This window comes from Papilio polytes, unplaced genomic scaffold (genome assembly GCF_000836215.1).
Source record: "Papilio polytes unplaced genomic scaffold, Ppol_1.0 DF821956.1, whole genome shotgun sequence".
In the NCBI taxonomy this organism is placed as follows: Eukaryota; Metazoa; Arthropoda; class Insecta; order Lepidoptera; family Papilionidae; genus Papilio; species Papilio polytes.
In genome coordinates this window covers 109,219-125,709 of record NW_013527248.1, presented here as the reverse complement: position 1 = coordinate 125,709, position 16,491 = coordinate 109,219, and the positions used below count along the sequence as shown (strand labels likewise).

The 16,491-nt window shown below is 36.6% G+C and overlaps 1 protein-coding gene across 1 annotated transcript in view; it reads right to left on the bottom strand.

Annotated features, from left to right (window-relative positions):
* Positions 1-8,437: 8,437 nt before the first annotated feature.
* Positions 8,438-16,491, bottom strand: part of LOC106107588 (RNA-binding protein Musashi homolog 1) — an 80,123-nt gene continuing 72,069 nt past the window's right edge. The window contains exon 4 of the mRNA XM_013288472.1: positions 8,438-15,040. Coding sequence (XP_013143926.1) covers positions 14,348-15,040 — 693 coding nt within the window. The 3' untranslated portion in view covers positions 8,438-14,347. The remainder of the gene's footprint in view (positions 15,041-16,491) is intronic.

Here is a 16,491-nt window from a genome sequence, read left to right as displayed (position 1 = left end):
TGTCTTCATGTCATGTCATTTTGACATTTGCAATTGATAATTTGACAAATGTAAACAATAAATTAAAATTTTCCTAATTTCATGCGGATGAAGTCGCAAGGGAACAGCTAGTCTCTTAATAATAATATAATCTTTTAATTTATAAATTACATTCAAAAGGTCGATTGTTCTCGACTAAAACTGATGTCCCCATAGAAGTTTGTTAAAGCGCAGTGACGTCACAAATCATTTACCGTCGCGATAAATGGCGATAGAAAACCAATGAGTTGTACAATGTAAAGGACGAGAGTTTGTTACACACGAGAAGCGATTTTAATAATAAAAATCGATATTAGTTAAGACAAGCAATTTAATGCTTCTTTTTAAGAAATTAAATTACATAAATGAGAGTTTAATAAAAGGTATAGGAGCCATAACTTTCAATTTATTTAAAATATGAAAACAGTAAATCTATTGGCTATCCAAGTATGGAAAACTACTCGATTATTTTTTTCCCACATAATACAAACTTGTTAATTATATATTAGGTGCGCAACTAAGTTCTCGCTTTTTTTTTCGATAAAAATATAACTTTATTGTAAAAAAAATGATTACAAATGAATCATTCAAAGTATTGCCCATCGCTAGACACAAATTTTTCCCATCTTTCTGGTAGAGCTCGAATACCTTGACGCCAGAAGTGTTCGTCTTTTGAGGCTATCCACGAATCAAGTTATTTTTTGATGTCTTCATATGAGTGGAATTGATCAGCCAGGCAATAATTCATGTTCTTTATGTGTGATGTATTTTATACAAATTATGAATTCATACTAAATGTAGTTCATAAGATTATAAATCGCTGTCGCCAGTACAATGTGGCACATACCGTGTTATCAGGTTCACAGGTCATTTAGCGCGCCATTTCGCGTTGGCGCCAAAATAGCTAAAATTGAATAAAGCGGTTGTTAGCCTCGCTACATGGCGGATAAATAATTAATTTATGATTTTCTAAGTGATTATTGTGAATAGACCCTTTGAAACTTCATGTATAAAGTATTTAGGATATATTAAAAGTGATTTTATTCGTCTTATCTTAATATTTAAAAATTAAGTTGTGTTAAAATAAGCAGCATTGAGATGTAATTGATACAAGCTGTTCCCGTGTGACATCATCCGAAAATTTGTCAAATTGTCAATTGCAAAAGTCAAAATGACATGACATGATGACAAACTATGGCAACCTTGCTTCCTTGATGTTAGCAGGAACTTATGGTCTCTTTTCTACATTAGGGTTTTGATCCAAAATATTTACCTACTAAGTTTAATGGCGTTAAAATATATAGCCTAAAGCGTGACGTAAGTGTAGGGCATTTTATTTATAAATATGCTGTAATTGCTGACATCTAAGGCAACAAAGAAGTGTGTGTTTACGCTTTATTATTATAGTATAGATAAAATCTTGGAAAAATCTTTTACAAAGTCTTGGAAACTGTGAAACTATACTAATATTATAAAAAGGAATGATTAATATTTTTGTATGTATTGCAATAACTCAAAAACTACTGGATCGATATTAAAAATTCCTTCACCGTTAGAAAGGTTATTTATCTGTGAGTAACATAGGCTATTTTTAATGTTACGCGGGCGAAGTCGCGAGCAACAGCTATTGCTTAACTTAGAAATTAATTTTATCAAACACATAACAACCATAAACTGTTGGATTTAGTTCTAATTAATAACTGGACTGACGCAGATTAGCCGCTAGAGGGCGCTCTCAGGTGCGGCGTCTCTCAGCTAGCCGCCATGATGGATCGCTTCGTGTTGAATAATGTTCCAATTAACTACAATGTATATTAACGTCTCTGTTAATATAAACAAGATATGTTGTAAAGAATACAAAGAAGATGGGAAGGGCAAGTGTATTTGGTAGAGAATGGGATATATTGATAGGGGAATTATACTCTTTTTGTACGTCCTCTGTTAATTAAAGGTAGGCAACGCATTTGTGAATGCGGATTCCACGTAGCCGCTTACTCGTTTCTCACTTTGTACTACAAAAAAAAGCAGCGCGCAAAATTGTTCCAACTTTTCTATCCCTCTATAATGTATACGAGGGAATATTTACGTAGATTTGACTTCCTTTTCTTTGTACAGCGATGGATAAAAAAGGAAAATCAAGGAATTATGTGGCAGTTTACTATTTCACATAAACAATGTGTTATAGTTATTCTGTATTAGATTTAGAGGTTTATGTCAGGCTCGGTCATAAATTTTGCGATGTGAGGCGCGGCTTATCACTTCACAGGCCATTACGCCCGTTTGGCCGTTCGGCGGGAAAAATGATTACGTTGGTTTCGTAATGACATTTGTTTTTTTATTACTCGTTACATTAGTGAATGGTTTTTAGGTTTTAGAGGCAAAAAGGATTAAATTAATTTAAGATTGTATTATAGGACTGTTATCTTTGTTATTTAAGTTATCTAATGTAGTAAGAAATATTGTTCACGCGTAAAATATTTACTATGCGTTTCTTTGTTTCCTTTTATTATTTTATTTACAAGCATTCTGTACAATTTTCTAAGCCGCTGGCTTTATACTCGCCGTTACTTCTGCCTGACATTGACAGTTGCACAATTTTTCCCGTCCAGTGTTTTCGCGCGTAAAATTTGTGATTTCGTGTGTGTCACAAACAAACCGTACATTCAGACATTGTTGGAAATAGTGATTTATTATTATAAATGTGTATGTTTTCTTTTAAATAAGTACTAAGAGAGAAAAAGTAGTTGGGAAGGAATTTAATGTTTGCGTATAACCAACAATATTAAAAAAAATTCCTCTTGCGTATTTCGCGCCAAATGCAAATAAAAGCACATCGTAATAATTTTCCGTGGAACGATTTAAATTTTTGTCGAATGTCATAAATTTAACATAGAGCATTTCGCGCGCCAAAATGAACGTCTAATATTTTTAATCTATGCCTTTGATTAAAAAATCAAAGCACATTCCACGAGCGCGCGTGCGAATAATTTAAACTCGGCCATTGTCATTATTTGGGCGTTGCGGTCGGAAATAAGAAATGTTTTAGCAACCTGTGGACCTGTGGACACTGGCTCCATTACACTGAACGTTGTAACCGATATTTTACGAAATAAAATTGAAAACTTGTGTTTTTGAACTAGACATATTCGAATTTTTATCATCAAGGCTAGACAAGTACATTATTTTGCAATTCAATAAAAGCTAAATTATTATTTATTTATTTTGTTACTTAATTTGCATTTTTATTTATATTTAACTTTTATTTATTATTAAAACATTTCATACTTAATAAAAATATCAGTAGTTTCAATTCAATTTAGAATGGAGTAAAATTAAATGACGTGGCATAATGTGAACGAGCCGCCCGCATGCTCGGACATTAAAAAATATGAAAACCGCGCGAGACTCGGGAACACTCTCCAGCAATTACGGCGCTCTAAAGCTCGCGTCGTTTATTCAAGGAACAAATAAAGCGCTTCGTGCGCACGTGAGATGTTTGCGAAATGCGTTTATAATTGTTTTTTTTTTCATTAGACAGATGCGATGTTAAACTCGAGTAAAATGTACGAGTAAGCGACATTTTTTACTTCACAATGGTCAGGTGTGTAACGTTGATATCTAAAGAAATATAATTGTTTTTTATTATAATAATAACTGTTGACACAAGCTCTAAAGTTTTAAGTCCTATTTATTATGGACAAAGTTAAATTAGTAGTTTATAATGAAAATCTAAGACGCTTTTTTTTAGCTTCCGTAACAAGGAAAACGTTACTTGTATACTCTAGTGCTTATTTTACCATCGTTGTTTGTTTATCAGGTCATTACTGGAACTTTGGTCTCCCATCATCTTCCACAGCATACGCTCCTTCATGCATAACGTCCTTGCTATAAGTTCAAATTCTCGTTTTGTAATTATTTTTCTGTCTATAGTGTGTCTAAATAAGATAGATTAGTTTGATATGTGACGCATATGAAGTATCGAATTCAATTTGTATGAAGGTAAATGCCATACTTAATAGACAGGTATCGTAGTGACGAAACAAACACGCAGCGAACAATTTAGAACTATCGATATTCGGTTTAAATAATTATCGAACTCAACTAAAATTATTGTTTTCTTGACTTATAGGACAATTCTAGTATTGATTATAGTGTAGAGAATTTAGCGATGACAGAAATAATAGCAAAATCCAATTCTATTATGTACGACTGTAGTAATAAATATTTATTTACTCCCATTATTTGTAATTGCTCTTCGGGTGATTGTTAATTTGAGAAAACTGTGTTTTTTTATTCATAAATTATAATTATGAATGTATCGAGTCCAACTTCTATAAGAATAAAAACCGAAAATCGATAAGATTCATGACTGATTTTACACAATCCATCCCTACTAAATTTGAAAGGAATTGTCAAACTAATCTAAATTATTTAGACACACTATAAAATAAATTCTATTCGGATGAAGTTGTAGTACATTAAAATTATAATAGATGGCGCTAGTAGTATTTTATTTTGGTTCCTGTTTTAGAGTAAAATTAACATGTGAACTTTTGACTAAACTACGCACAACTGCTATGCGATTGTCGATTGTTTTGCAGGCTTCAACTGTTTTGCACAAGTAAACATCGAGTATTGCACCTCCATATTGGCTCAGAGGAACCAAAGCGAGAGAACAGTTGTGCGATAGTTTCAAATGTGTTCTTTAATTGGTCTCTCATTGTAACTAAGTATATTTTGATCATTTGATAGACACGTATCATAGATGGATAATCCCAAGGGATCGCTCTGCAGATGAACCTGGACCTGGACTTTCACCGAACATTCTAGTTGAAGGTGTACTTTCGCTGTATCAGTGTAGGTTTGTGTTGCTTTTGGCGCTAATTAGATACGGACAGAACTCTGGTATAGTTTTCACTGATTTAATATATCTCAATTTTAACAATGTGTCGATTGAAATTTGGATATTTTATTTCCTATGTTTTAGAGTTCAGTTTAGCTTCTTTTACCCTAAAGCTCGAGGCTGTAAAGTCCTCCCACACGGCATACGCCTTTCTCAACCTCTGGTTAGTGGTATATTGTCTCAGGTTTTCAAATTACTCAGCGGTTCTGTTCTAATTTAATTTCTTTGATTAATCTTAATTTCTATTATTCATAACTTTAAGGAGAATGATCACATTCACTATGTAAAACTGACGTACGGAGGACACAAAGGCTTTTGCAGAATATCAGCGTTTTTACCCCCAGGGGTACTAACATATAGCTGAGCAGAGGCCCTATCAGTTCTGCATTGCAACACATGGTTAGAATGCCTAATGTTTAGTGTTTTTTTATCTCGGCAATTTTAATCATCAGTTATAATCAAATAATGTATTTTTTCCCGTTTGCATTTTATGTTCAAGTATATTAGGTTGCGATGTGTTTTTGAGTTGTTTGTTGAGTTGTTTTTGAGTGTTTTTGAGGTCATTAATTAATTAATTAATTATTATTATTATACTGAGAGCGTAATTAGAACTTCCTTAAGACTATAATGTAAGAGGTAATAAAAATACAAGTCGAATTGTAAACCATTTATTCGTTAAATAACCGTTTATTTTCAAACTGTTCGAATTTCAAATCGCAGCGATGTGGCCGCAGCGGGAGCTCCGCGCCGGCCAGTGTTACCATGTAGATAATATCCAAAGCTAATTTAAAACTCTCAATACATATATCTTCATATTTAAAAACTACGCTCGACTAGTTAAATAGAACCTTGTTTGAATACTCTAAGGATATGTGACCATTCCCATTATAAAATAATGTTAATTCCCAAAATTGTATTTGCCAAATGCAATTTTCATGCTCAACGTTACGATATGACGATTTTATTTTAGCAACTTCGTAATCAATTTTCGTTACCAATAAAACATTTATTAGGTCCTTAAAAATGTGCTATATCTGTCTATATTATTAGAATTCAGATATTGATAATTCTTAAACGAAAATAATCACATTTCCCTCTTGTATATAACAACACAGTTTGACAGAACAATTGTGTTGCCATATGTAATGATATAGTTCAATTACAGTAAAAAATCTATACATACCCGATAAAAGGATGAATTACAAACGATCTGCTACATCTAAATGTAAATATGAACTTTCGGTTATGGTCTTAAAATATTACAAATTCGTGGGGCATTTAATATTAATTTGATATCTAAAAAACAATCGGGGAAAGAGTGAAGTGTTGTTAGATTGTTTTAATTAATTCAAACGAAACAACATTGAAATATTTTACGTATTCAGTTCGTAAACACTCCACCCAAGCCCGATACTTTAACGACCAAAACTACTCGAAATTCATAGAAAAAAACTATTATTCAAATTTCAATTATCCAAACAAGAGAGAGATAGAGAAAATACCTAATCTAGACACCCCTAATACGAAATATTTTAACTTACACATACAATTTTTGAGTATGACATTTCCTTACTCTAGATATATACAGGGTGTTAACTAAATGTTGGAAGGCGACTTGTAACTCGCACGAAACCACACGTCTCGTGCGAAACCCAAGCCGCCGTGCCAATAAAACTGGCAAAAACAACACTAAACTATAACTGATTCAAAATCACCTCTCGACTATACTAAACGCTTCAATAACTAAAATGACTAGAAATGTCGACGTATTTAATGAAATAATTACAAGTCCATAAAATCACAGATAAACGTATTCATTTTTACCACAAGCTGTGATATTTTTGAATTTAATATTTTATAAAAACGGAAATTCAACAAGTAAGAAAGTGGTAATAACAAATTCGCAGACAATAAAGACAGACTGAAATACGCAATCTAAGGATATTGTCACATCATGAGGCACACTGCGTTAGTCTCGTACAGGGGTACATCTACTGAACAATCTTAATTAACTACATCCAATAAAAACCATTCGTTTAATTTGAAAAAGCACTTTTTCAGACCATGTCCTTGATTTAGTTATATAATTTTAATAAGTTTAAACGTCAAATGTGACAGATTGAGGTCCGAACAAGCGCCCTCACATTGTCTATGGCATTCCTACGTCAAACCAAACCTAGTGCATCCCAGCGAGACGGGATATCAAACGGTACATAACGGGTGACTAACATCAGTCTATCGTTTTTAAGGAAGACATGTCAAAAGTGACATTACAATTTTCCATTACAAAATACTTAATTTACTTTGTACTACGACTGATGGGGTCGCTATCGTTTACTGTTCCTCGTTTACAAATAGTTTTCTATAAAATACACTACCATCATGTAAAAAACAAAACATCTAATTCGTAATGTATTTAATGACGTCTCAACGCCAAAGTTTCAAAACAACGATAAATTTTTACAAAAAATATTGTCTCCATTTCCCAAGCTATTTGTCTTTGGTCCGAGTTCTACGTCTAGAGTTGCCAGCATTTCCATCGACAAAGCGTTATTTATACCGTCTCAAAACTAAAGTAAGGCACAACATGTTTGTGTCTACATCATGGGGTTTTGATGATATGCTTTTAAAATTCTCATCTAAATCTTTAAACTACTAAAAACTACTACTACTCGATAATTTCAAAAAATAAACTCCCTTAAAGCGTTTCAAGTGAACCTCATCACTATTATAAGAAAAAAAACTGATCCATTCATCTACAATTATATTACCAACTTTTAAAACCCAGCACCCAAATATGTCTATTCGTCTACAGATCTAATTTACTGGGATGCACTTCTATTGTAAAGATAAGGATGAACTCAGCCTGGGGCAGCAGTCGCCTGCAAAACAAGACAATACTGACCAAATTAAAAAAAATCGCCAATTGAAAAAAAAATCGTACACACAGTTGGTCCTCTTTTCAGTATTACAAAGCGTCTACCGAAAAGAGACATTGTCTCAGTCTAATGCTCAGTTCAGTATTGCCTTGTATAAAAATGCCAGTCGTCGATCTTCCGTCTTCCACGCCGGACGTGTCCTCGGCAGCGGTCGGCAGTGGGCACCCAGTCATGCTCGCTACAACTCCACCGCTAAAACTCGCTGCATACTGTACTGACGTCACCATGCATCTAGGTCCAATCGCCAACTCCTCCAAACAGTCTATACTGATATAGCTAGCCAATAAGAACGTACGTAAGAATTGTTGCTTACTTGATTTTATAAAAGAGAAACACTTGTCCCAGTCGAAGAGCGTACTTGTTTCGGTAGAGGCTATATCAAATATACACTGAAAGAACTTCTCGTACTACCCACATTACTAGACACTACTCAAAACTGGGGGTAGATTTAAAACTAATAAAATGATCTGTACTGGCGCCCAACATGGGTCTCGAAGCTGACTACGTTTTTGGTATTAAAAACAAAATATAGTAAAACTAATTCAAGGTACGAAAAAGCGATAAATGAAAGATCGGCTGTGTTTATTACCATTTATTTCTAATACTTGACTAAGTGAAGATGAACCATAGAATATTTTGTTACTTTAAAGGCTTCGAAAGGAGGCGCGCGGCCTGCTCACTACAGCGTTGCTAAGGGGCTCTAGGAGTCCCCGCCTATGGTGTAGGCGCCTTCCGAATAAGAAGCATAGTGTTACTATGATTCAATTCCCGCTCAAACCAGGCGCTGTTTACATAACTACAGTATGACTGACCCTATGGTGGGTACTATTACAAAAAAAACATTCAGATCTTAACAACGGAAGCGACACTCTCACTAAAATCCCTTCACATAGATCATGTAATTAAAGACAATAAAAACTGGCCATTAGTACCGTTTACTTTGATATTGATAAAAATTTAAAACAGATTATCAAATTATAAAAACTATAGATTTTTTTAAATAGTACATTTATTGTCGTCATTATAGGCCAGTATAAAAAATGAGTTATTCAAAAAAAGTCAATCATATAATCTATGGTCCGGGACAAACAAGTTAAATCATTTTAGGAAATCTACACACCTGCAACCTATCCCCCCAATTACAGCTACGGGTTAAAACTGACAACTTTATACAATAGAGAAAAATCCATTACATATTGCACAATATAATCTGTAGCAATCGGTGTAGATAAAATAAAAACAGCCCATATCTACTATAACTATTATAAGAGAAAACTATCTTTATTCAAACAGGTACGCTACCATAAATAAAAATGCGATTACACAAAATATACACAAAGGAATGTTAATAATACAGCCTCTATTGCGACTCTGCAATATCAAAACGCTAGCGTCACTTTGACATCTGAAAATGGCGCCAAAATACGTCAGTGCTGCCAAGTTAAAACATTCTTACAAAATAGGTAGGGAACGGAAATAATATGAACAGATGGAAAATAATTTTTAAATCACTAACAACTTACGATATATTATTAATTTAAATTACTTTACGAAGAGAAAAACAGATTACAATGAGAAATATATTACAATGGTAAGAACTGCGGCTGCTAATTATTGTTTAAAATTAGAATTAATTATAGTATAGGGATGACTGCGTTTGAATATAGCCATGTATGAACTTTATAATGTAGTATTTTAAACTTTGAAGCTTTGCACACACATGGCAACATTGATAAATGTCAAAAGAGCAAACATGGCCGCACGCCCCAAGCGGCGAGCGCCCTACATTAAACAAGTAAATCACATTATTCCACTTATCAAGTGTTTGTAATTTTATCACGAGTATCAACGTTTAAAATACAAATACCAACTCACTACTGAATACACCGAAATCTAATATACAAAAATATCTTGTATGCGGAGTGTATAACGTTCAAGATGACGCCGCCGCCGCCTCGCGCCCGCGCGCCTTCAGCGCCGGCGGCGGCGCGTTGCCTACTAGTAATAAGTTAAATAAGTTTGTTATTGCTTTCGATTAGTTATACTTAACACCTCTATAGTATATTGTATGTAAAATTTCAAAATCACTACATCCACTACGTAACTACGCTAGCGGCTGCCGCACCTTTCAAACACACAACATTGTATTTTTATTTACTTTTTAACATTACCTTTATACCAATCCAAAAGTTGTATAATCCATGTATATTATAACCTTATTAATAATCGAGAATATAACCTTTTTGTCGTACATTGGTCCAGAGAGCCTGGAATTGCGAAGCTATGGAGTGCCTCTACTGTTGCTGTGCTGCGGCGTCGTGTATGGCACAAACTACAAGCCTTCGTATAATACAAACTAGGAGGCAAGAACGAGTATTGAGCAAGATAAGGGTTAGTAGTATCACTTTCTCATCGTAAAACACTCAACAAAATCCTTAAGTAAAAAATGACTAGAGAGGAATGTATGTGTAAAATGGCATCACGTCGCAACAATATTCTTTCAACGTTCGAGCTGGCAACGTCCCCTTTTTAAATTATTGTCTTATCCTTAAACTACACCAGCGAGAAAGCGGTCGTTTTTCGCAAACATAGATACAAGATCTCATGTCACAGAACTTTTAGATGCGTGTTAACTCGGGCTCCAAAACGACACGCGGAATCATTCGAAATATTCTACAATTGATTGAGCAAACGAATTAGTTTTGGCGAGATATTTTTGGCAAATTAATTTCGTAATAGTTTAAACGTTAAACGAGGAAGACTGGAGGCCTCAAGCCAAGCGTTACTAAGAGTTCTAACTCTACGTGTCTACGTCAAAAATATCACTTTCGAAGATATACTGCAAGTTGCCGAGATGTGAGAAACAACAAACGTAGCGAATGAACCATTTATGTTATCAGTCGCTTCATTCTAAACTTTTACATATGAGGGTAGTTTCAGAAACGGTGCATTCCAACGTTCCGTTTTCCCAATTTCGTGCAAGACCAATCTTGGAAAGCGATATTATAATAGCACGTTTCACAACCAACGTGTGGCGAACGCCTGTTAGAGAATTGACAGTGAATCTGGAAGAAACTCGTTCGGTATCGTTTAAGTCCATGCCAACCATGCCCTATTACTTCATGAGACGAGTCAGAGTCGAATGTTAGTCACGAAATAATCTACGCTATATAGTATACATAATTATAAATATATATACGCATGCGTCAACGTTCGCTACTCTGCCGACTTACCCGGTGGCCGCCGCTCGCCCCCCCCCCGCCCATACTCACCCGTAGCCCGGCGACAATCTACTCGGCAAATGAGACTCGACGTGCAAACTAACTATACAAGAGCATGTCGTGAAGGAAACAACCACACCCCGTCACAAAGGATTCTAACCCCGCGGTCGGAGCAAAGCGAAATAAAACACACAATATATTGTTCTAATATTAATAATGTAATGACACATCGGGTACCGCTAGGTGCTCCATTACATACAGATGTACGGGCAATCACTAAGTCCACTAAATACAAAATAACTACGGCTAGCCTACCGCCGGCGCCCGTCCACCAAACATAAAATAAAAAATCAATCTCTTTCAATCATGGGCGGACGCCGGCGAATTCAACATTACAAGTATTTTAGAGAAAAAATAAACTTATATTGGCATATCTGCGTAAAGCCGCTCCTCATCGGAGTGGCGTTACACAGGGCAATACATATTAATATATATAAGAAAAAATTAAGTACACATTTTATATGAGCTGATCTCACCGCGGCCGGCGGACATGGCGCCCGACGGCCGACGGCGGATACGTTACCAAGAAACATCACAATATCAACCATCTAATACTGAGAATTTTAGGAAAATGCTAAAATACAAAAGATGTTATCATCGGGCGTCGCGATTGCAGAGTTTTTCAATATCAAATTCAATAATTTTCATTTTGGCAAGAGGTCAAGGAATCAAGAATCGATACGGAATTTGCAAACTTTAAAGTTGCATTTCCACGATATTTGTACGATGTGGCATTTAGTGCTTGATATGAAAAACCCGGCAATCGCAAATAATCTCAGGAGGTTCTACCCTACTTATATTAAGAATACTGCTATAATAAGGATAGGTAAGTGTACACATGTGGTATAGCATTCGGTAGCCTTGTAGTATGGAAACCACTTCATAAATAATGCATCGATTGCAATTTCACTTGTAATTGTTAAATACTCCATTAAATTGATACAGTTTTTTAATTACCAGAAAACATAGCTCTTTCTATTGCCGGCAATAATCATATTTATAAAATGAACAATCCTACAAATAGACTCAATTTTGGTCTATTGCAATAAATTGATTTGTGTGTTCCTTGCACATTGACACTTGAATTTTTAATTTGTTGTCAACTTAATGATTGCTAAGCAAGATAAAATAGTCTACATATTAAAGATCGAATATTTATTCTGCTTTATCGGTTTTTTTCTGGTAATTAAAAAAATAACCCTGTATATTTACGATGTATTTGTAGCAAAAGATTTTTTTAGTTTTTGTTTCCACACATCAAGGTTACAAGGTGTGTGCCGGCCGGCGTGGGAATGAGGCCGGCGAAGCTACCGCATGCATTTGCCTCTACTGTATCCGCGTCACTTTGCCTGGCCCTTGCCACGTCAAAATTATAATAGGTGTCATAAATTCTATATAAGCCACGTAAGAATCAATACATTTATAGGAAGGGTTAAAAAAAGTCTCGCTTTCATCGACTCTAAAAGATTTACGATTTGGATTTTGCCATTCGGCTTAAAGAACGCCCCTTACACATTTCAAGGCAAACCCTGTTTTTTATTTATTTAAGAAAATATTATCGAAATATGAGCAATTTCAGAAAGTTTTAAATGTAAGATATGCATCGAAACGACTTATTGTCCAATACAAGTTAAGTACCATAAAATAAATATTTAAAGTATCGAAAAATTTTAAGTACGAGGTTAAATTAAGTACTTGAGAGACCCGAAAATTTATCAGGAAACATTCAATAATACTGGAGGACCTTGTCCGAGAAAATTTCGACTTAAATCTACAAATTGCACGAACACAACCATATAACGTCTTTTATTCATAACTATAGTATAATACTTGTCTAATCACAGTGTGTAACTAAGTATTGCTTTTAAGAGTATCATATAATTATATCTAACACTACGTTGATTATAAATAAATATGAGTAGAGAGCTCAGGCGATCAAAAATCGTTACCAATCAAACTGGTAAGTTAGCGATCTAATTCTACAATTGGCACTTTATACAGACATGCACTGAACCAGAAGAGGCGGAGGAAATCGAAAACCCAGCATACCAATTGTACCAAACTAAACTACATCAATTGTAAAACTATAATACAAGACGCGCAGGCCGAGCGCAGGCCGAGCGGCAAAGTGACGCGACAATCTACAGTGGCATAGCTTATTGTCACAAGACACTGCTGTTAGTCTGCATTCCCTCAACTGCTATACTAATCGATAATACTAAGTCTCGTCCACTTCGACTCGCTCACTCTCGTTTAGCCTCTGACATTTAAAACTACCCACATTTATATTTGTAAATTTATTCGAATCATTTTTGCGAGAGTAACCGAGTCGATATAGGACAGCGCTATCATAAAACTACCAAGTCATAAATAATGCTATATGAGATTGCTTTCCACTCGAGTTAGATATGTATGGGAAGTATCGTGAATCTGACCCTCTTCTGCCTTGTGACGCCTCGCTAGATTGTTATTTCAAATTTTATAAAGATAAAATCGATATTGTTTGATTTGTCCGTCAAATAATAAGGTTTTAGATAATGGACCTTGTATCTAATCGTTTTAATTTTGAAAACAGTGTTTTAATCTGCTTTAACAACGTTATGTAAAAAGTATGTCGTCTTTAATGACAATACATTTAAGTATTCAATGTGATTTGGCACAAACTCTTCTCAATAAGATAATACTGGTAGTGTAGTAATTCGTCTAGCGGTCAGCCGGCGTCCGAGGGCAGTGCACATAATATTACGAAACAAATACAGATCTGCATGAGATTCATCAAGTATACAGTTTATAAATAATAATCTTTAATCACCAACGATCGTGCACTACAAACTACCGTTAAGTCCAAGACAGATACACGAAAAAATTACTTTCGTCCAGCTCAAACTATAATATTATCTGAGATCTTCGCCTTATATTAATTTTTAATAAAAAAAAAAGAAATGCGTATCTTTGCCTGCGGTCCCGAGACGGGGGCCGTATTGCTTGTCGAGTTCAAAAATTGACTTAAACCTACGCCGATGGGCCGGTCGCCGCAAAACAAACTCGAATACTGATAACTGTTCCGCTCCGGGTCGGCGGCGCGCGGACCTCGCCGCACGTGCGTAGGAACTATTAGAGAAAACAAATGTAAAAGCTGCTTCGACCTAACCTCTGTAGGCGGGCGCGGGGGCGGGCGCGGGGGCGGGCGCGGGGGCGGGCGGTGCTCAGATGTACATGGGCAGGCCGTACATGGCGCTCCAGTCCACGCCCTGGAAGGACGACATGTCCACGCCCGCCAGCGAGTACGCGGCGCCGAACTGCGGCAGCGTGGGCGCCGGCGCCGGCGTCGGCGGAGCCACGATGGTGCCCGGCGTCGGCAGCGCGTACGGCGCGTAGCGGTAGGCGTGCGCGCCCACGCCCACGGCGCCCACCGCGCCCACGGCGGGCACGGCGCCCACGCCGCCGTACACGAGGCCGCGGCCGGGGCGCAGCACGAGGCGCTTGCCGATGGCGAGGGGCGCGGCGGCGACCGCCTCCTTGGGCTGAGCGCGCTTGCACTCCACCTTCTTGTTCTTGATGGTGTGGAAGTGTATGTCGCAGACGCGCTCCACGGCCTCCTCCGAGTGGAAGGTGACGAAGCCGAAGCCGCGGTGGCGCTTGGTCTGCTGGTCCATCAGCATGACGGCGTCCTCCACGAGGCCGAACTGGGAGAAGTAGGCGCGCACCTCGTCGGCGGAGGTATCCTGGCCGACGCCGCCGACGAATATCTTCTTGGTCTTGGCGGGGCGCGGCGCGGACTTGGGCGTGGCGTGCTTGGGGTCGATGCGCTTGCCGTCCAGCGTGTGCACGGGCACGGCCAGCACCTTGTCCACGGAGGCCGCCTCCTGGAACGTAATGAAGCCGAAGCCGCGCGAGCGCTGCGCGCGGCCGGCGTTACTACGCTACTCCAGCGCGCTCCTCGCTACGGGCTCTAAATGCCACTCGTATACAATCAAACGACAGGTTAAGTGAACGAGAGAGAGCTCTATTTACACAAACTAAGACATCGGGTCGTAACTAGAGCTAAGGTTTACAGAAGTTGTATCAGGCAAGAGGGCACTCAGCTAATAGTTGTGTGGTGTACCGCGTGCTCACCACTCTAACGACAAATACAGCAACTAGTGTATTATAATTGATGATTATCGCAAAATCTCCTAATCAAACCTTCAATATTCGTACGGAATCGTAATTACAATACTCGAGTAACACTGACACACTTGTGTGTTGCCATGTCATATGAAGTAAATAAATCAACATAATATATATGTACCAACTGAATTTGTAAATATTTCAAAATACTTTATTTGAATTGAATTTTAACTATTTGATGGATAGCATTAGAAAGGCAGTACTTATAAAAATAAAACAATTCTATGATAGCAATAAATCGGTGAAAACACTACGAATTGAGATAGAAATCGCTACCAAATCGGGTATACTGTTATTAAATAATTTTCAATTGTAATAAAATACAATTCTACCGGTGTGATCGTAAAAAATTAAGATAATTTTTGCAGGATTTGTTTTTGACTTACATTTATAAAAGTTACTAAAAATTACCAAAATCTTGGACCATTAATGGCAACATCAGAGCTAAAACTACCTGAGTTACTGTTAGTAGAACTATGGAGAGCATAAGTGCCTACGCAGATAGACTTTTGTTAGTGTGTCTAGCATGCCAGTCTGATCTAGGTAAATGATTTGTTAGTGTTCCTATATACATAGTATCAACCATAGCCCAAATGTACACTTTGTGTCACAAACATTTACCTGACAAAATAATTGCCAGTAAAAAAACTCACTTCCATTACTCAATTGCTTTTAAAATCACATGAACATCGATCATTTTGAAGTTTTTGATTTCTATAAATTTAAGAACTAAACTCACATTCAGTAGGGTGTAGCCGTTATCTAGTAAATAGCATTCACTGTGTAAAATTGTAGTACGTACAAAACCAAAAACTCCTACAGATACGATAAACTAGAAAAAACTGTTGAAATGAGAACAAGATTGGTGGCCAAATAAATTGAGTACAAGTTGTGAGAGCCAAACAATACGGCAATTTTTAATTCCAGACTACATCTATACTAACATTATAAAGAGGAAAGATTTGTATTTTTTTGTATTGAAATAACTGAAAAACTACTGGTACCAATTTTTTTTATTATTTTTTAAATACACGCGGGCGAGTCGCGAGGAACAGCTAGTAAAAAATAAACATGTTAGAAAAATATTTCAAATTTCTAAAGCACGAGTAAAGGGAGTGAGTCTAAAAAAAATCTATACTTTCCAGTTTATGACACAAAAATCTCCCCAATAATGACATAG